This window comes from Vombatus ursinus, unplaced genomic scaffold, assembly GCF_900497805.2.
Source record: "Vombatus ursinus unplaced genomic scaffold, bare-nosed wombat genome assembly UNPS02014797.1, whole genome shotgun sequence".
NCBI classification, from domain to species: domain Eukaryota; kingdom Metazoa; phylum Chordata; class Mammalia; order Diprotodontia; family Vombatidae; genus Vombatus; species Vombatus ursinus.
Genome location: NW_020954575.1, coordinates 4,217,610 through 4,232,248, shown reverse-complemented (window position 1 = coordinate 4,232,248; position 14,639 = coordinate 4,217,610). Strand labels below are relative to the sequence as shown.

Genomic DNA, 14,639 nt, shown 5'->3' with positions numbered 1-14,639 from the left:
GTAAAGGAAATGGATTTAATGGGTAGGGTGATAATCAAATGCTAAAAAAGTCTTCAGGTGTCCTAACATAGTATTATCTTATAACTTAGTTATAATGTAGTATAATTTAGAATTATTACTAAACATTTATAGCTAGCATTTATATACAGCCTACTATGTGCTACACTAAACACTTTAAAATATCAAATTTATTCTCACAATTAGGTGCTAATATCCCCATTTTACAGTTGAGGAACCTGAGGCAAATAGAGGTTGTAGGCAAACAGGTTATGTAGCAAAAGTCTAGAGCCAGTTTTGAACTGGGGGCCTTCTGAGTCCTGGCCCAGCACTCTAACCACTGTACCACCTAGCTACCCTAAATTTAGGTGGTTCTTTGTGATCAGCCACTGTTGTTCAATTGTTGTCCAACTCTTTGAGACCCCATGGACCATATTGCCCATGGGATTTTCCTGGCAAGGATTTGGTTTGCCATTTTCTTCTCCAGTGGATTAAGGCAAACAAAGGTTACATAAGTTGACCAGAGTCGCATAGCAAGTGAGTATCTAAGGCCAGATTTGAACTACAGTCTTCCTGACTCCAGGCCAAGTGCTCTCCAGTAACCCACCTAGCTGCCTCTAACTAGCCACTTTATTCTTTTATTATATTCTAAAGCTAGTTGTGACAGAACTCTTAATACCATAGTGATCATTTATTTTGAGTTCCTACCGAATGCAGTTCAGATTCTTTACCAAGGTTTCCAAAGATACTAGAAAACCTCACAACACTTTGCTTTTGCATCTTCATGTGTACTGTGCTGTAATAAAACAGGGTTATTTTGACATTCTTCAAACTCAGTGATTTTCTTACTTCTGGAATCTTCCTTGTTCTGTACTCCCTCACACCTCTGCTTTTTCTATATCTTTTAATGCCTTTCTCAAGTGCTGTAAAGCCTTCTTTGATCCACTTAATTACTAATGATACTTTGCACTTCTCTTTTTTATGTATGTTTTGTATTATATCCAAAATACACAAAGATGAGTGAGGGGCTTGCCACAACTTGATTGTGGGCTTCTTTAGGGCAGGTCATTTTTTTGGTCTCCGCATGGCACACAGTGCTCTGTGTCTCGTAGGCACTTAAAGGTTTGAAGTTGCAGGAGACACAGAGGATATGGAGTCCTTCTACACTGATTTTGTTGTTGGGGGGGGGGCTTAAATTAATGACTTCATATTCTAAAATGCCTTGCTTATTAGTCAATAAGCATACATGTTAAGTACCTACTATATACCATGTCCTGTGCTAGGTGGATATAAAAATGAAACAGTGCTTGCCTTCAAGGAGTTTACATTCTCAAAGGGTGGGGACAACTTGCTAAACAGATACAGTGTAATCTAAGGGAGAAGCACTAGCAGTCTGGGATGGGGGTGGGGGGATTCTTCCAGGACCCCATGTAGAACCATAACTGCTAACTGTGGCACATTGATTTCACTATTTCTGATTTCTAGCTGGGTAGTTTTAATTCTGTGTCTGAACTGAATTTAGTGTTACATAGATTTTGTAACGCAAAAGTCATTACTACCTTTTGCTGTTAATTGCTTTGTTTGCATTTGTGTAATGAGGGTGGTAGGGCTAGCAGTGTCAAATGAAAAACTATATGGCACTTGACATGTTACAATATTCAATTAAATTAAGCCTTTCTGGAATTACTTAATGGTAACAGTGATATTTATTGTGTAATTATTATTTTGTCATATGTGTCTTTATTAATTAACCTGTCTTTCTTTCAGCTCCAGAATCTGGGTATCAACCCAGCAAATATTGGCTTCAGTACTTTGACTATGGAGTCGGACAAATTCATCTGCATTAGAGAAAAAGTAGGAGAGCAGGCTCAGGTGGTAATCATTGATATGAATGATCCAAGTAATCCCATTCGTCGACCAATTTCAGCTGACAGTGCCATCATGAATCCAGCTAGCAAAGTAATTGCATTAAAAGGTACGAAGAACTGATTTTAATATTATAAATTCTTCTCTTTGAACATGTAAGCTTAGTATTTGGACTCTAGGTTTTAATGTAGTATACAGGTTAAATTTGACTAAAATGATATCAATTGGCAAAGATTAAGCCCAATGTTAGAAATTTACCTGTTTGTGGACTGCAAAGATACTGTGAAACATGACTCTTACCTTCTGTTCAATATGTCTAACTGGGTTTTTACTTAGGTATAGATGATACTAAATGGCTTTTGAGGTCCCATCTAATTTTGAGACTTATTCCTTTGCAAGATCTTAAGGAAGACTTAGAGTAAAATATACTGGAATTAGCTGTTTGTATAATTGGACTGTATTACAAGCATCAGTTTTAATATCATTAAAAGGCAGGAGATTGCCATTGGTAACTTCAGTTGAGCCACTATGTTTTACTTTTCCTCAGGAGGTAAGGCCGTTTGACTAGACTTATGCAGAGGAACTTTTCAAAGCTCACAGAATTTATAGAGCATGTAACCATTTAATTTAACAGTCAACTTGTTTTTAGCCTTACAGTGTGAAAGTTGAAATTCTTTATCCATTGGTTATAGTTAATCTTGCTGATTAAATCTAATTAGCTCTACACATCCTAGTTTCTTCCTCTTCAGTTCAAAAGCCCTTTCTGAAGTTACCCACTTTCTGCAGGTTCTAGGGGAGATACAGAGTCTAGATGAGTCACTGTCCCTACCCTCACAGAGCTTATATTGAAGTGCCTTTTGAAGGTACTCAAATACTTTTCTTAGAATACTTTCTCTAACTTTAATGTTACTATATTTTTTAATGCTTTCTTATGTGTATGCAGATGGTGAGTTCTCAATTTAGATTGTGTTAGTTATTGTCCTGTTCTATGAAAAGAAAATGTAATGAGTTGAAAAGGTTTCCGGAGCTCATTACTATAGCATAGTAGATACGCATTAGTATTAAACATTTTTTTTTTACTATCTGAATATAACCTAAGTTCTATATGAGGGAGAAAATAATGTCATTTCAAGGCGCTGTTTCCTATATAGCTAATTATATTAACTTCAAGCTACTTTTTATAAACAGGACTATAACTATCACAATTTTTCAGTCTGGTTTTTGCCTTTAGTGTGCTTTGCATATTGTGCAGGATGGAAATAACATTTATATTTTAGGGAAAGCTTTTCCAAACTATGTGGTTAGATGGCGGCAAGTACAAAGCTATTTCTTCTTCTCTTGGGAAAATAGTATCTTATAGGAGCCATATATTTTCTGGCCCAGAAATATGGTGCTTTTGGGAGACCATCAGGCCTTTCAAATTAACTTTTAAATATGGGCCCTTATTCTGAAAACCTGCAGCTAGCTCTGGGCACATTTCATATTCAAGGCACGTTCCTTCCTTCTGGGACTAAATGTAAGCTGTCTTATTGGGGTGAAGCTTGAACTTTATTCTTGCCTCCAGTATATTAACTATGTACCTTGAAACCTTTCCTAACCCTTTAGTGTATTATACCCTTCCTTGCATTTCTTTTTCCTTTTCCCTTTGTAATTTTAACCAAGTAGGTGTAGCATGAATTCATTTTCTTGATATATGAGTGACAAGGCAGAGTTTAAGTGGAACCTCTTTCTTCAAGAAGCAGCTTCCATAAGTTTGGTCAGAGGGAGTATGCCAGTCTTACAAAGATCACATGTTGTGTCTGTACATATACTTGTTCTGCTTAGTATACCGAGAACTAAGTAGCTATTAATGGGGAAAAAAATTGGCTTTCTATCACAATTATAAGATTAACCTGATTGTTTTCCATCCTTTTGTCAGAGTGTTGTGCTTTGTTAGTGTTGTCTCAATTCAAGGCTCAGATGGCTATATAATTAGACTATTAGTAGAATTAACTAGGATGATGATATTTATTTCTGTCTCTATTTTCGTCTTTGGAAAGTTAGCTTTGCCAATGCTCAACTAAAGCTTAACTATGTTGGATAGAAATAACTTAATGCTTCAGATCTATTCTGTAGCGTTTAGCCATTAACTCTTGTTATTTTTGTGATAAATTTTGATGATTCTGTAACTAGTGATAGTATGAATAGTGCCTTTTCAGTTGAATGTGAAATGTGAAGATGCAGAAACTACAGAGCTAGAGTTTACTCTGAGCCTTGGTTTTAAAATCTACCTTTTTTGTTTTAAAGCTGGGAAAACACTTCAGATATTTAACATTGAAATGAAAAGTAAAATGAAGGCTCACACCATGACTGATGATGTCACCTTTTGGAAATGGATTTCTTTGAACACTGTTGCCCTTGTTACGGACAATGCGGTCTATCACTGGAGTATGGAAGGAGAGTCACAACCAGTGAAGATGTTTGATCGCCATTCTAGTCTTGCTGGTTGCCAGATTATCAACTACCGTACAGATGCAAAGCAGAAGTGGTTACTTCTTACTGGCATATCTGCACAGGTATACCGATTTTATGTAGATTAAAGAGGAATAGAAGTCCATTGCTCAGAATGGAGTAAATTTTGAAATAAGGCTTTATGTACAAAGTCCTTTCTGGAGTTGGGGTTAACCTGCAGAAAAAATGGGAAGAAATTGCTTACAGTACTAGATCTCTTGGTCTAATTAAATCCTCTTTTCTTCCCTTACTTGAGGAAATAACCAAAAATGACCTACAATGAAAGATTCAAAGCCTGATAACTATCTAGGGCAGAGGTGTCAAACTCAAGACAGGCCACAATATTTAATAAAAACAAATTAAAATGATCTTAAAACCTAGATAATTTATGGTTTTGTAAGTCAATATGCCAGCCCATAGGGATCCATTCTGTTTGAGTCTGACACCACTGATCTAGAGCCTATAGTGTAGTTGATCAGATATAATTATACTCTTATCAATTGCCAGGTGTTCTTTTTTTAAACCCTAAATTGTGAATTCTCTTACAAATTAGAAGTTAGGTCATAGAATATGGTAGAAATAAAGAGCTCTGGGTGGACTCTGGAGACTTGGGTGTTAGTCATGATTTTGTGTGACCGTGAGCAAGATACTTAATTTCTGAGCCTTGATTTTCTCTCATCTGTATAATGAGTTGGATTAATTATCTAATATCCCTTCTAGGTCTAACATTCCATGATTCCATACTTCATTTTCCTTTAGCAGGCTTTTTTGAAATACATCCTTAGGTTGCCATCTACAGAGGAAAATATTATGCTCTAATTCCTAAATTGTTAGCAATGAGGTATTACATCTAGCTTGGAAACAGTTCAGTAACATAAAAGAAATGGATCTCTGACGATCATAAAATATTGTCACTGAACATCCTGTTAATGAATTAAGGAGTTAAGATTTTGTTATTTAGTAGATTTCAACTTGGTAACCTTATTTCTTTGCAGCAAAATCGTGTGGTGGGAGCCATGCAGCTTTATTCTGTAGACAGAAAAGTGTCTCAGCCCATTGAAGGACATGCTGCTAGCTTTGCACAATTTAAGATGGAAGGAAATGCTGAAGAGTCAACACTGTTTTGTTTTGCAGTAAGGGGGCAAGCTGGAGGCAAGGTAAACTTTGGCTTCTTGAAATGGAGTTAGAAATACACAAAAACTAAGCAAACCAATTAAAAAAATATAACGTGCTTAACTGCTTGTCTTCATCTCTCAAAATTCACTCTTCCTTTTAATCCCAGTGTTCCTGCAGATTAAGGCATGTTTTTGTCTGGTTATTGCTGTTACTGTTTTGTTCCTTCTAATATCTGTAAAATATGTAATCATTCTCTAGAAGCATCAGATCATCTTTTAAAAATTAGATGACTTGAATGCCTTTTAGGTGAAGACCATTAACTACATAACAAATATAGTAGTCATCAGCTTGAAGTAAATTGCTAGAGTTCTCTCTTTCCTGAGAGGAACCCAATAAGACACCAAAGGTATATTTTCCATTTAAATTTGGAATGATAGAACGGTAACAGGCTCATTAACTTTTTGAATAAGAAGTCATTCTTAACATCTGTAAGACTGTAAGACCCAGGTACTTTGGGTGACTTGTCTCTAATACACAGATAATAATTAGCACTTTACATAAAATATATGATGTCCTCACAAATACCTCCCAGTAATGCATTTATAAATTCTCCTTGGGGCCTCACTGTTATTTATGGCCTTCTGCTTTGTCTTTTGTAGTGAGATCTTGAAATTGTTTACCATAATAACTTTAACCTTTCTAGTAAAAAATTAATACAGTGAATTAATGTATAAAATATTCTTATTCATTGCATAAGTCAGATCTTGCTTTCTTGAGAGAATTAAATAGAGAATCCGTTCTTGGACTCACTCTTAATTGCTTTATGTATTATAGGAAGCCTTTTAGAATTAAAACATTTGAGCAAAGGAACCGTGAATCAATCCTTCTTCTAAGGCAGCCCCAAATAAGCAAGGACTCTTTTATCAGTTTTAGGGATTGAACAACTTTTCAGCTGTATTTTGAATTTGGCTTTTTAAATCGTACCTTTGTTTTTGTGAATTTCCAGCCTTTTACCACTGTTTTTTGATGTAAATGCCAAAAACCTAACCCAAAGCCCAAAATATATAATTTTGAGGTGATCTAGGCCACTGTTTCCATCTGTTCATGTAAAGATGATCAAGAGCTGACTCTAGTCCTGATATTTCCCGTTCTTCAGTTGATGTTTTTGCTTGTCAGAAAAAAAAAAGGCGTAAAGAGTTACAGAAAATATGATTGTGTCTTGTTGAACAGTTACATATCATTGAAGTCGGCACACCACCTACAGGGAATCAGCCTTTTCCAAAGAAAGCAGTAGATGTCTTTTTTCCTCCAGAAGCACAAAATGACTTTCCTGTGGCAATGCAGGTATGTTAAGAGAAGTTTGTTAAAAATACGTTTTATTGATCTTTTTTTACATTGCCAAAATTTCTCCCGATATCCCTCCCCCTGATCCTTTCCAGAGTGCTCTCTCATGTAACAACTACAACAGAATTAAAAGGGGTGGGAGAAAAAAAATCAGCGAAACAATTTATAGATGTTAATTGAATTGCCCTTCTTAGCATTAATTTAACCTTTTTTTTTCTTTTATGTGGCATTTAGAAGAATGACCAATTTTGGTCATCCTGAAAGAACTTCTGTAATGCTGCTCTACTTGTTATACTTATCTTTTATATAGAATACTTAGGTGTTTGAGTTTAAGTCTTTATGCCGAAAACATGCTTTCTTAGACTGGGCAAGGCGTGAGTAATAGAAGTGGTTGGAGTTAAACATTTAAACCATGGCAGGGTTCTTAAAAGAGAGATAGCAAAATAAAGCATCTTCTATGACCAGATTTCAATTTATTTTTGTTAAAAGTGCTAATTTTCTTTATATAGATCAGCGAAAAACATGATGTGGTATTCTTGATAACCAAATATGGCTATATCCATTTATATGACCTGGAGACTGGTACCTGCATCTACATGAATAGAATCAGTGGAGAAACCATCTTCGTTACTGCACCTCATGAAGCAACAGCTGGAATTATTGGTGTAAACAGGAAGGGACAAGTAAGGAATCTGTCTACCCTCCAATTAGGAAGCAAAGACAAACCTAATAGATAGTCTTTTTCCTTTAGCATTTCAAAAATGATTATCTCCCTGTAGAAAACAAATTTAGTACTTTTTGATACTGTATGCTTGCTATACAAAATAGATATTTCTATAGAATGTAAGTTACAAGGAGAACTTTCCTACTACTAGTTTATATTTTTTAAAAGTAATAGTCACTACTTAAGGAAAATTGATGTTTTAAGTAAAGCATCATTGACTGACTTAGATACTATTTAGATAGGAAAAGCTATTGGCTGACTTGTGTATCGGAATTGATTTTGAACATTAGAGTCTCCAACTTAAGACTTTCTACCTAGGCAGTATTTATATTTTCAGAGTATCATAAAGTAGTTGGAAATACGTCACTAAGAGTAACTTGGATTTATATAGTACTTTATATTTTTAAAAGCACCTATGATAGGTGGTAGGGAGGTACTATAAGCATTATTCCCATTTTACACATGAAGAAGCTGAGACATAGGGAAGCTAAATGAATTTTCATAACTAATAAACTGACCTGTTTCTCAAACTAAAATATTAGAAGTTGTAAACCTTTTCCTCTGCTATTATTGTTATAGATATGTTGAAGGAAAGCCTAGTAGGTTGAATCCCAAAGTATCTGATTCATTTTAGTTATGACCTCAGTTGACATTTAAATATCTTTAACTCACTCTGAACTTTGGTTAAAACTTTAAACTTTTTAATCTGTCATTTGACAGAATCTTGAGTCTCAGAATTCTTTGTTTTTCCTGAAGCTGACTGCTAGATGCACATAGGACCTACATCTCACTAACTAATCCTAGTTGAGTGCTTTGTTTTTTTTTTTTTCAGTGGTGTTTCCTTTATAACTGTTCCCCATGCTACAAGTGATTGTTTTGCTTTTTTCCCTCTCTCTCTGAAGCTAAATAGAATGTGACTCTTTTAAGAGCCAGAGAGTTTCTTTTAAAATAGATATTTCCGTTTATTTGTCTGTCCATGTAGCTATCTATCTTAATACATTTTTTTTTTTTTACTATGAAAGGTATTTCAAAACGAACCTCCCTACAAGGTATACTCCCTTTCCTCCCCCCCCAGCAGTTCACAAGCTATAATACAGCGAAGCCCTGAAATAATTTTGACTAGTCCTGTTGCCTCTTAGTGTGAAATTAACTTGATTTATATCATAGCCATTGTATGTGTATTATTGTCCTGGTTCTGTCAATTAACCACAATATTAAGTGCCTGTTATATAGCAGGTGCTTGAGGTACAAATTTAAAGAAGGAAACAATCCCTACTTGCAAAAAACTTAAATTCTAAAGCCCTGTGTTCTTTATTTTGCATCATTTCATAACAGTCTTCTTGTGTTTTGGAGAAACTAATCTTAGTATGTACAGGGACCTTAGTAGTAGTGTATATTAAGTTTTGTTAAAATAGCCTATAAATTTGGTAAGATTGACATTGTATTTGATGTGGAATTTGTAAGTTGAAAATAGGAAGGTTGGAACTTAATCTCTATTATCTCTAGAGACAAGTAGTGATAGTGGAGGGAGAGGAGGAAGAGAACAAATATTAATCTACTTCCTTTTTAAAAGTAGATTTTTGTTGTGGGGCGGATATGTATACCTTGAAATACCGCATCCACTTTGCAGTATATCTTGCCTGTAGTGATAGGCTGTTTTAAAGATGAAGTCAGGCTAAAGTTAATTTTGTTAATGTTTTCTAGTTGTAAAGAAAAAATGTGGAAGACTAGTGGATAATGATTATATATTTGATTCTCATAAGCAGTGTTTTAATTGTAGGGAATATGGGGAATGGGGCCTTAAGGTCTTAGGATAGTGCAGTGCCATTCCCTTGGAGAATATTCTGATAGTTTAAATGTATAGTACAAAGATGATAACATTTCTAAGGCAGCCCAGCCAATGCCACAGCAGAGTGGTGGAAGGTATCAGGCAGCTAAGCTTCTTATGAAAGTTGGGAAAGAGAACAGCATGAATATGAAGAAAGCAAATATATATAAAATAACTTATTTTGTTGGTGAGCTCTTGGGGGGGGGAGAGCAGAATAGAGTTACAGTAGGAGGTGGTACTTAAGCTAAACATTAAAGGAAGTCAGGAATTTGATGACGTTATCTCCTTTCATCTGACTTAAACTAAATTAACCTACTGTTAGACCAATTTAGATGTAAAAGATGAAATAAAAGTATCTCGAACTTAATTTAGGTAGAAGTAGTTATGGGCTTGTAAGTTGTAAAGAAATAAAGAACTTGGTTTGACTAATTTGTCAAATGGAACCACTTTAGACTACTAAATGATTTCAAACCATGATAATAGATTTCTATCAAAGGGTCCACTCCCCTCCAATTTTCAAATTTTCTTAATATTTTTCCTCTCTTTTCCAAATAACTAATCGTGTTGAATCCTAATTTCATTAATCATCAAGGACAGTACTAGTACAGTCTAAACATATTTAGAATAAATGTCTTACAAAGTATTCATATTGGATATCTACTAACATTTAAATTATAGGTGCTGTCGGTGTGTGTGGAAGAAGAGAATATAATTCCTTACATCACCAATGTCCTACAGAATCCTGATCTGGCTTTGAGAATGGCTGTGCGTAACAACTTAGCTGGAGCTGAAGAGCTTTTTGCCCGGAAATTTAATGCTCTTTTTGCACAAGGAAATTACTCAGAGGCAGCAAAGGTGGCTGCTAATGCACCAAAGGTAAATTTGGGAAACAAACATCAAAATTCCAAGAACATTTATGTGCCTGTTAAGTGCCTTCCATTTCTAGCTATGTTAGGAAAAGATCAAAATTTTTGCAAAATAATACTGCTTTTTTGACTGTATGAGTTTAATTAGGACTTCTAATCTCTTTTTAATATTTTAACTTTGCTTTAAAATGTTATTTCCCATCCCCACCCCCTTTGTAATAAAGTACAGTTAGACAAAACAAACAACATATTAACCGTGTCTAACGGTATATGCCTTATTCCACATTACTTCTCTACGAAGAGAAATATATTTATTCATTAGTCTTCACAATTCAAGATTGGTCGTTGCATTGATTTTAGTGTTTTCCTTGGCATAATCTTTCGGTTCTACTTAATATTGCCTGCATCAAGACATAGAGATCTTTGCAGATTTCTTTGAACTTTACATTAATTTTTTTTTTTAGTGCAATAATATACCATCACATTCATATCCTACAGTTTGTTCACCTGTACCCTCCTGAAGGACTATCCACTCTTGTTTCTAATTTGGGAAAGTTTTAAAAATTCTCCAGAAAGGCTGCCATAGTGTCTGTGAGACCTTTTCCTCTGTGTTTGGCTTCCTTGGGGTGTGTGCCTTGGTAGTGCTATTGCTGTGGCAAAATGAATAGTGTAGTTAATTTTCTTAATTGTTTCTAAGAATTATGGGATCAATTTATAGCTCTGCCATATTTGCTTCGGATGCTGACTATTTAGGTCATCATCTTTGACAACTTGTTCTTCCTATTCACTTCTGAGAATTTGCTTCAGTGAAGCCATACAGTTTTAGCTTAGCAACATTATAGGTTTGGATGTTAATGTCCCTATTTTTAACCCAGAAAGATTTAGATTTATATCTAATATACTATGAATTGCTAGAATTTAAGAAAACTAGGGCAATATTTCTTCATGGTTGAAGATGACTACTGATAGTCTTCACCTGGAAGAAAATTCACTTTGTTCTAGTTATATGTCATAAATTTGACTGATTTGAGTAAAATTCTTAGGGCTAGAAGAGATTTAGAGAGGATCTAGTCTAATCTCTTCATTTTTTTTTTCCTTTTAAAAAATGTTTCATTTTTTAAACATCATTGTCACTTCTCACTCCTCTGAAGTTAGAAAAACATGACAAAGGCCATGTCTGGAAATATACCTCATTCTGTATCTATAGCCTGCTGTCTCTCAGTTTCTGAGACGTGGGATACGTATTTTGGTATAATTCCTCAGAAATGATTGTTATTATGGTATTGATCAGAAATCTAAATTTTCCTTTACATTACTGTGTTCATGGTATAAATTGTACTCATTCTGTTCACGTTGCTGTAGCCATCCATTCATAGATATCTTAAGTTTCTTTAACTTCATTTCTTATAGCATAAGAATACTACATTATATTCTTGTTCAATAGTCTCTTCCCCACCCCCAGTTTTTGTTTCTGTGTTGGTATTTATCCTATCATGATTTACCCAATTTCATGTGCCTTAAAAAATATGTACTTTAGTATACATTGTGTACCTATACAGTAGACTAGCCAACATGGTGCTTTATGAATATATTTAGTGGTAGCACACTTAAATCAGAACATGAACCAGCTTAGTCAATTTATAGTCCTGAATACGCATATGAGAGTGAGAAGGACTTGTCACAGACTATGTTAATAGATGGATCGTATTCTTAGACTTGTTTAAGCATAGAACTTTTAAATGGAAAAAAAATTTGTTTCAAATCATTTTTCTTGAAGGGAATCTTACGTACCCCAGACACCATTCGCCGGTTCCAGAGTGTTCCAGCACAACCAGGTCAGACTTCACCTCTACTCCAGTACTTTGGAATCCTTTTAGACCAAGGCCAGCTGAACAAATATGAATCCTTAGAACTGTGTAGGCCTGTGCTTCAACAGGGGCGTAAACAGCTACTAGAGAAATGGTTAAAAGAAGATAAGGTAAGATTTAACATGCATTGGTTTAACCAAATTGAATGCTATGTTAGTCTTGGGTATGTGAGAAGGGTGGAGTTTAGTTCTAGATTGCACCCAAAATGTGTGCCTAACATTCTGTCTCAAGACAACACAGAAGCCTGTGGTGCATGGAATGGTTAGGATTATTATCAGAGTAGCTAATACATGTGAGCACTCATGGAATCTGAAATCTCCTTATTGAGTTCTTTAACTATTCTACTGGAGAATGTTCTTTTAGGAAAAATTGTGTACAGTACAATACTTGAGATGGTAGAACTCTTAGGGCAATTTGGAATCAGATCTGTGGACAGAGCAGTATATACTGCCCATTTAGAAACCTAGAACCTTAATCCTAACATGGACAGAAGTTTCATCCTTATATATTTGTCATAGCTTTTTTTGCCTTATTAAAAAAATCCGAGATTTAAACGTAAAACTGGTTATCTCTTACCAGTTAAGTTTACTGATAATGAAAAGGCTAATAGGCCATAATATAGAGGTTTATTGGTATTATTGAAAATAAAGAAGCACAAGTACCACTAACCCATGATTTTTTCCATTAGTCTATCAATATCCATTACTACCAGCAGTCATGTCATATTCCTAATAGTGAGGATTATATTGAAGTACCATACCAGGAACTCTTTGGAAAGAGAATCACTCTTGAGGATAATACAGGCCACGGTAGTTCTCTATCTTCGATAGATTTTTACTCAGCCTTGTTGAAAGAACTGAAGTTTAACTGAGCCAGTAGAATGCGCCAGTTAGAAGTGTGATCTCTGTGGAAACTTTTCATCTCTGCATAACATTCTAGGCAAACTTTTTGGTTCATTTATTCAAATGAAAGTGAGTTTACTACCTTTTCAAAATAAAACATAATGTAACATAGAAATTTATTAATTCAATTTTCTTATATGTTGGATGGATTTGTTCTTTAGAGTTTCCTTAGAACCTGGTCACTCATGCTGCTACTCTTCTTTTCTCAGCCACAAATCACAGTGGTTATTTATCTTTGCAGAAAAGCCCATTTTATACAAATAGGATGTTACAGAAGGTAGCTAACATTTGTTTTCCAGGCCAAAGAAGTGTTTATTAATTGACAGCCAAAACACGAGGGGTTTTTTTTGAGGTTCTTCTATTGAAACAATCCATGTAGAGAAGGAATAAGCCCACATGCATTTTATTTGTTGCAAATAGGTTCCTTTTCTATTTTTATCCTATTTATGAAGATGTAGGTCCTTAAAATTACAATTTCTTCTACAGACCAGTCAAGTTATGAATAAGCAGGTGGTCTTATTTAATTTTCAGGGCAGTCATTATTTTTAGAATTGGAAAATACACAGAAACACTTTTTTTTTTTCAAATGTATTTTCCATAGTTCTTACTTCATAAGTATGGTCATTCTTTCAGAATCAGAGTATGTATTTGAGTACCTTGCACTTAATTTTGAAAGCTCAGTTTTTTTTAATTGATTGTAAATATATAAATTTCAGGAAGAAATTTTTATTCTAAGATTAATTTGCTTGATTTTCATCACTAAGAAGAGTTCTAATTTCTTTTTATCTCAAATCCCCTTTAAAATACTTTGTAATGAAAGAGCCAGTGTTTTGTCATAACATAGAATTAATTGCCCTATCCTCTGTCCTGTATCATTACAATTTTGCAAAGAGTCTTGGTTTTTTTTGTTGTATAAAATTGATTACTCCTTTAGTACATCTTAAACTGTATGTAGCTTTTCATTCATATCCAATATAAGTGATTATCTGAAGCATGCCACGTATTTAAGTGGCATGATGGAAGGAGGTACATTTTAGACTAATGCTTGTAGACCTACATCTCATTCTAATATCAGTTGAGTTCTCATAAGAGTGCAGAGTCTGGTACAGTTTTACCATTTTAATTGAAAAATTCATTAACTAAATTGAAAATGTCTCCTGTCATCCATAGGTTTTCACAGTAATATTTCTAACATCAGTTTCAACTATAAAACTTTAACTAAATATATTACTTAATCTACTTGCAATGCAAAATAGCAAGATTCTGTATTCTCAGTTAATTGATCAGAAAGCTCTTCCCACTATATGTTCAGTTCTACTTCTCACTAGATTATATTATCTGGAAGTGGAACCATTCAAAGCTGTTTGGCCTATGATTCATAATCATTTCAATCATATCAATTATTGCTACCTCGAGTCATTGATGTTTCTCCTAGTGAATGAGATTTTTTATTCTTAGCAGTTCTGTAGGCAAACCTTATTTACATAATGCAGGCAAATACTTTTGATGTCACAGACTTGTTTCTGAAAGATGGAATTTTTTTTGTTGTTTTGTTTTTTTCTTAACAAGTTAATCTTTCTCTGGGGGAAAAAAACTTTTGTCAACGTATTGGTAATCTCAGTGTCTACTTTTGAAGAT

General features: G+C 34.5%; 1 protein-coding gene across 1 annotated transcript in view; it reads left to right on the top strand.

Annotated features, from left to right (window-relative positions):
• Positions 1-14,639, top strand: part of CLTC (clathrin heavy chain) — a 75,607-nt gene that overhangs the window by 25,750 nt on the left and 35,218 nt on the right. The window contains exons 2-8 of the mRNA XM_027870292.1: positions 1,765-1,972; positions 4,150-4,418; positions 5,349-5,510; positions 6,700-6,813; positions 7,323-7,496; positions 10,044-10,241; positions 12,009-12,209. Of these exons, the coding sequence (XP_027726093.1) occupies positions 1,765-1,972; positions 4,150-4,418; positions 5,349-5,510; positions 6,700-6,813; positions 7,323-7,496; positions 10,044-10,241; positions 12,009-12,209 (1,326 nt within the window). The remainder of the gene's footprint in view (positions 1-1,764; positions 1,973-4,149; positions 4,419-5,348; positions 5,511-6,699; positions 6,814-7,322; positions 7,497-10,043; positions 10,242-12,008; positions 12,210-14,639) is intronic.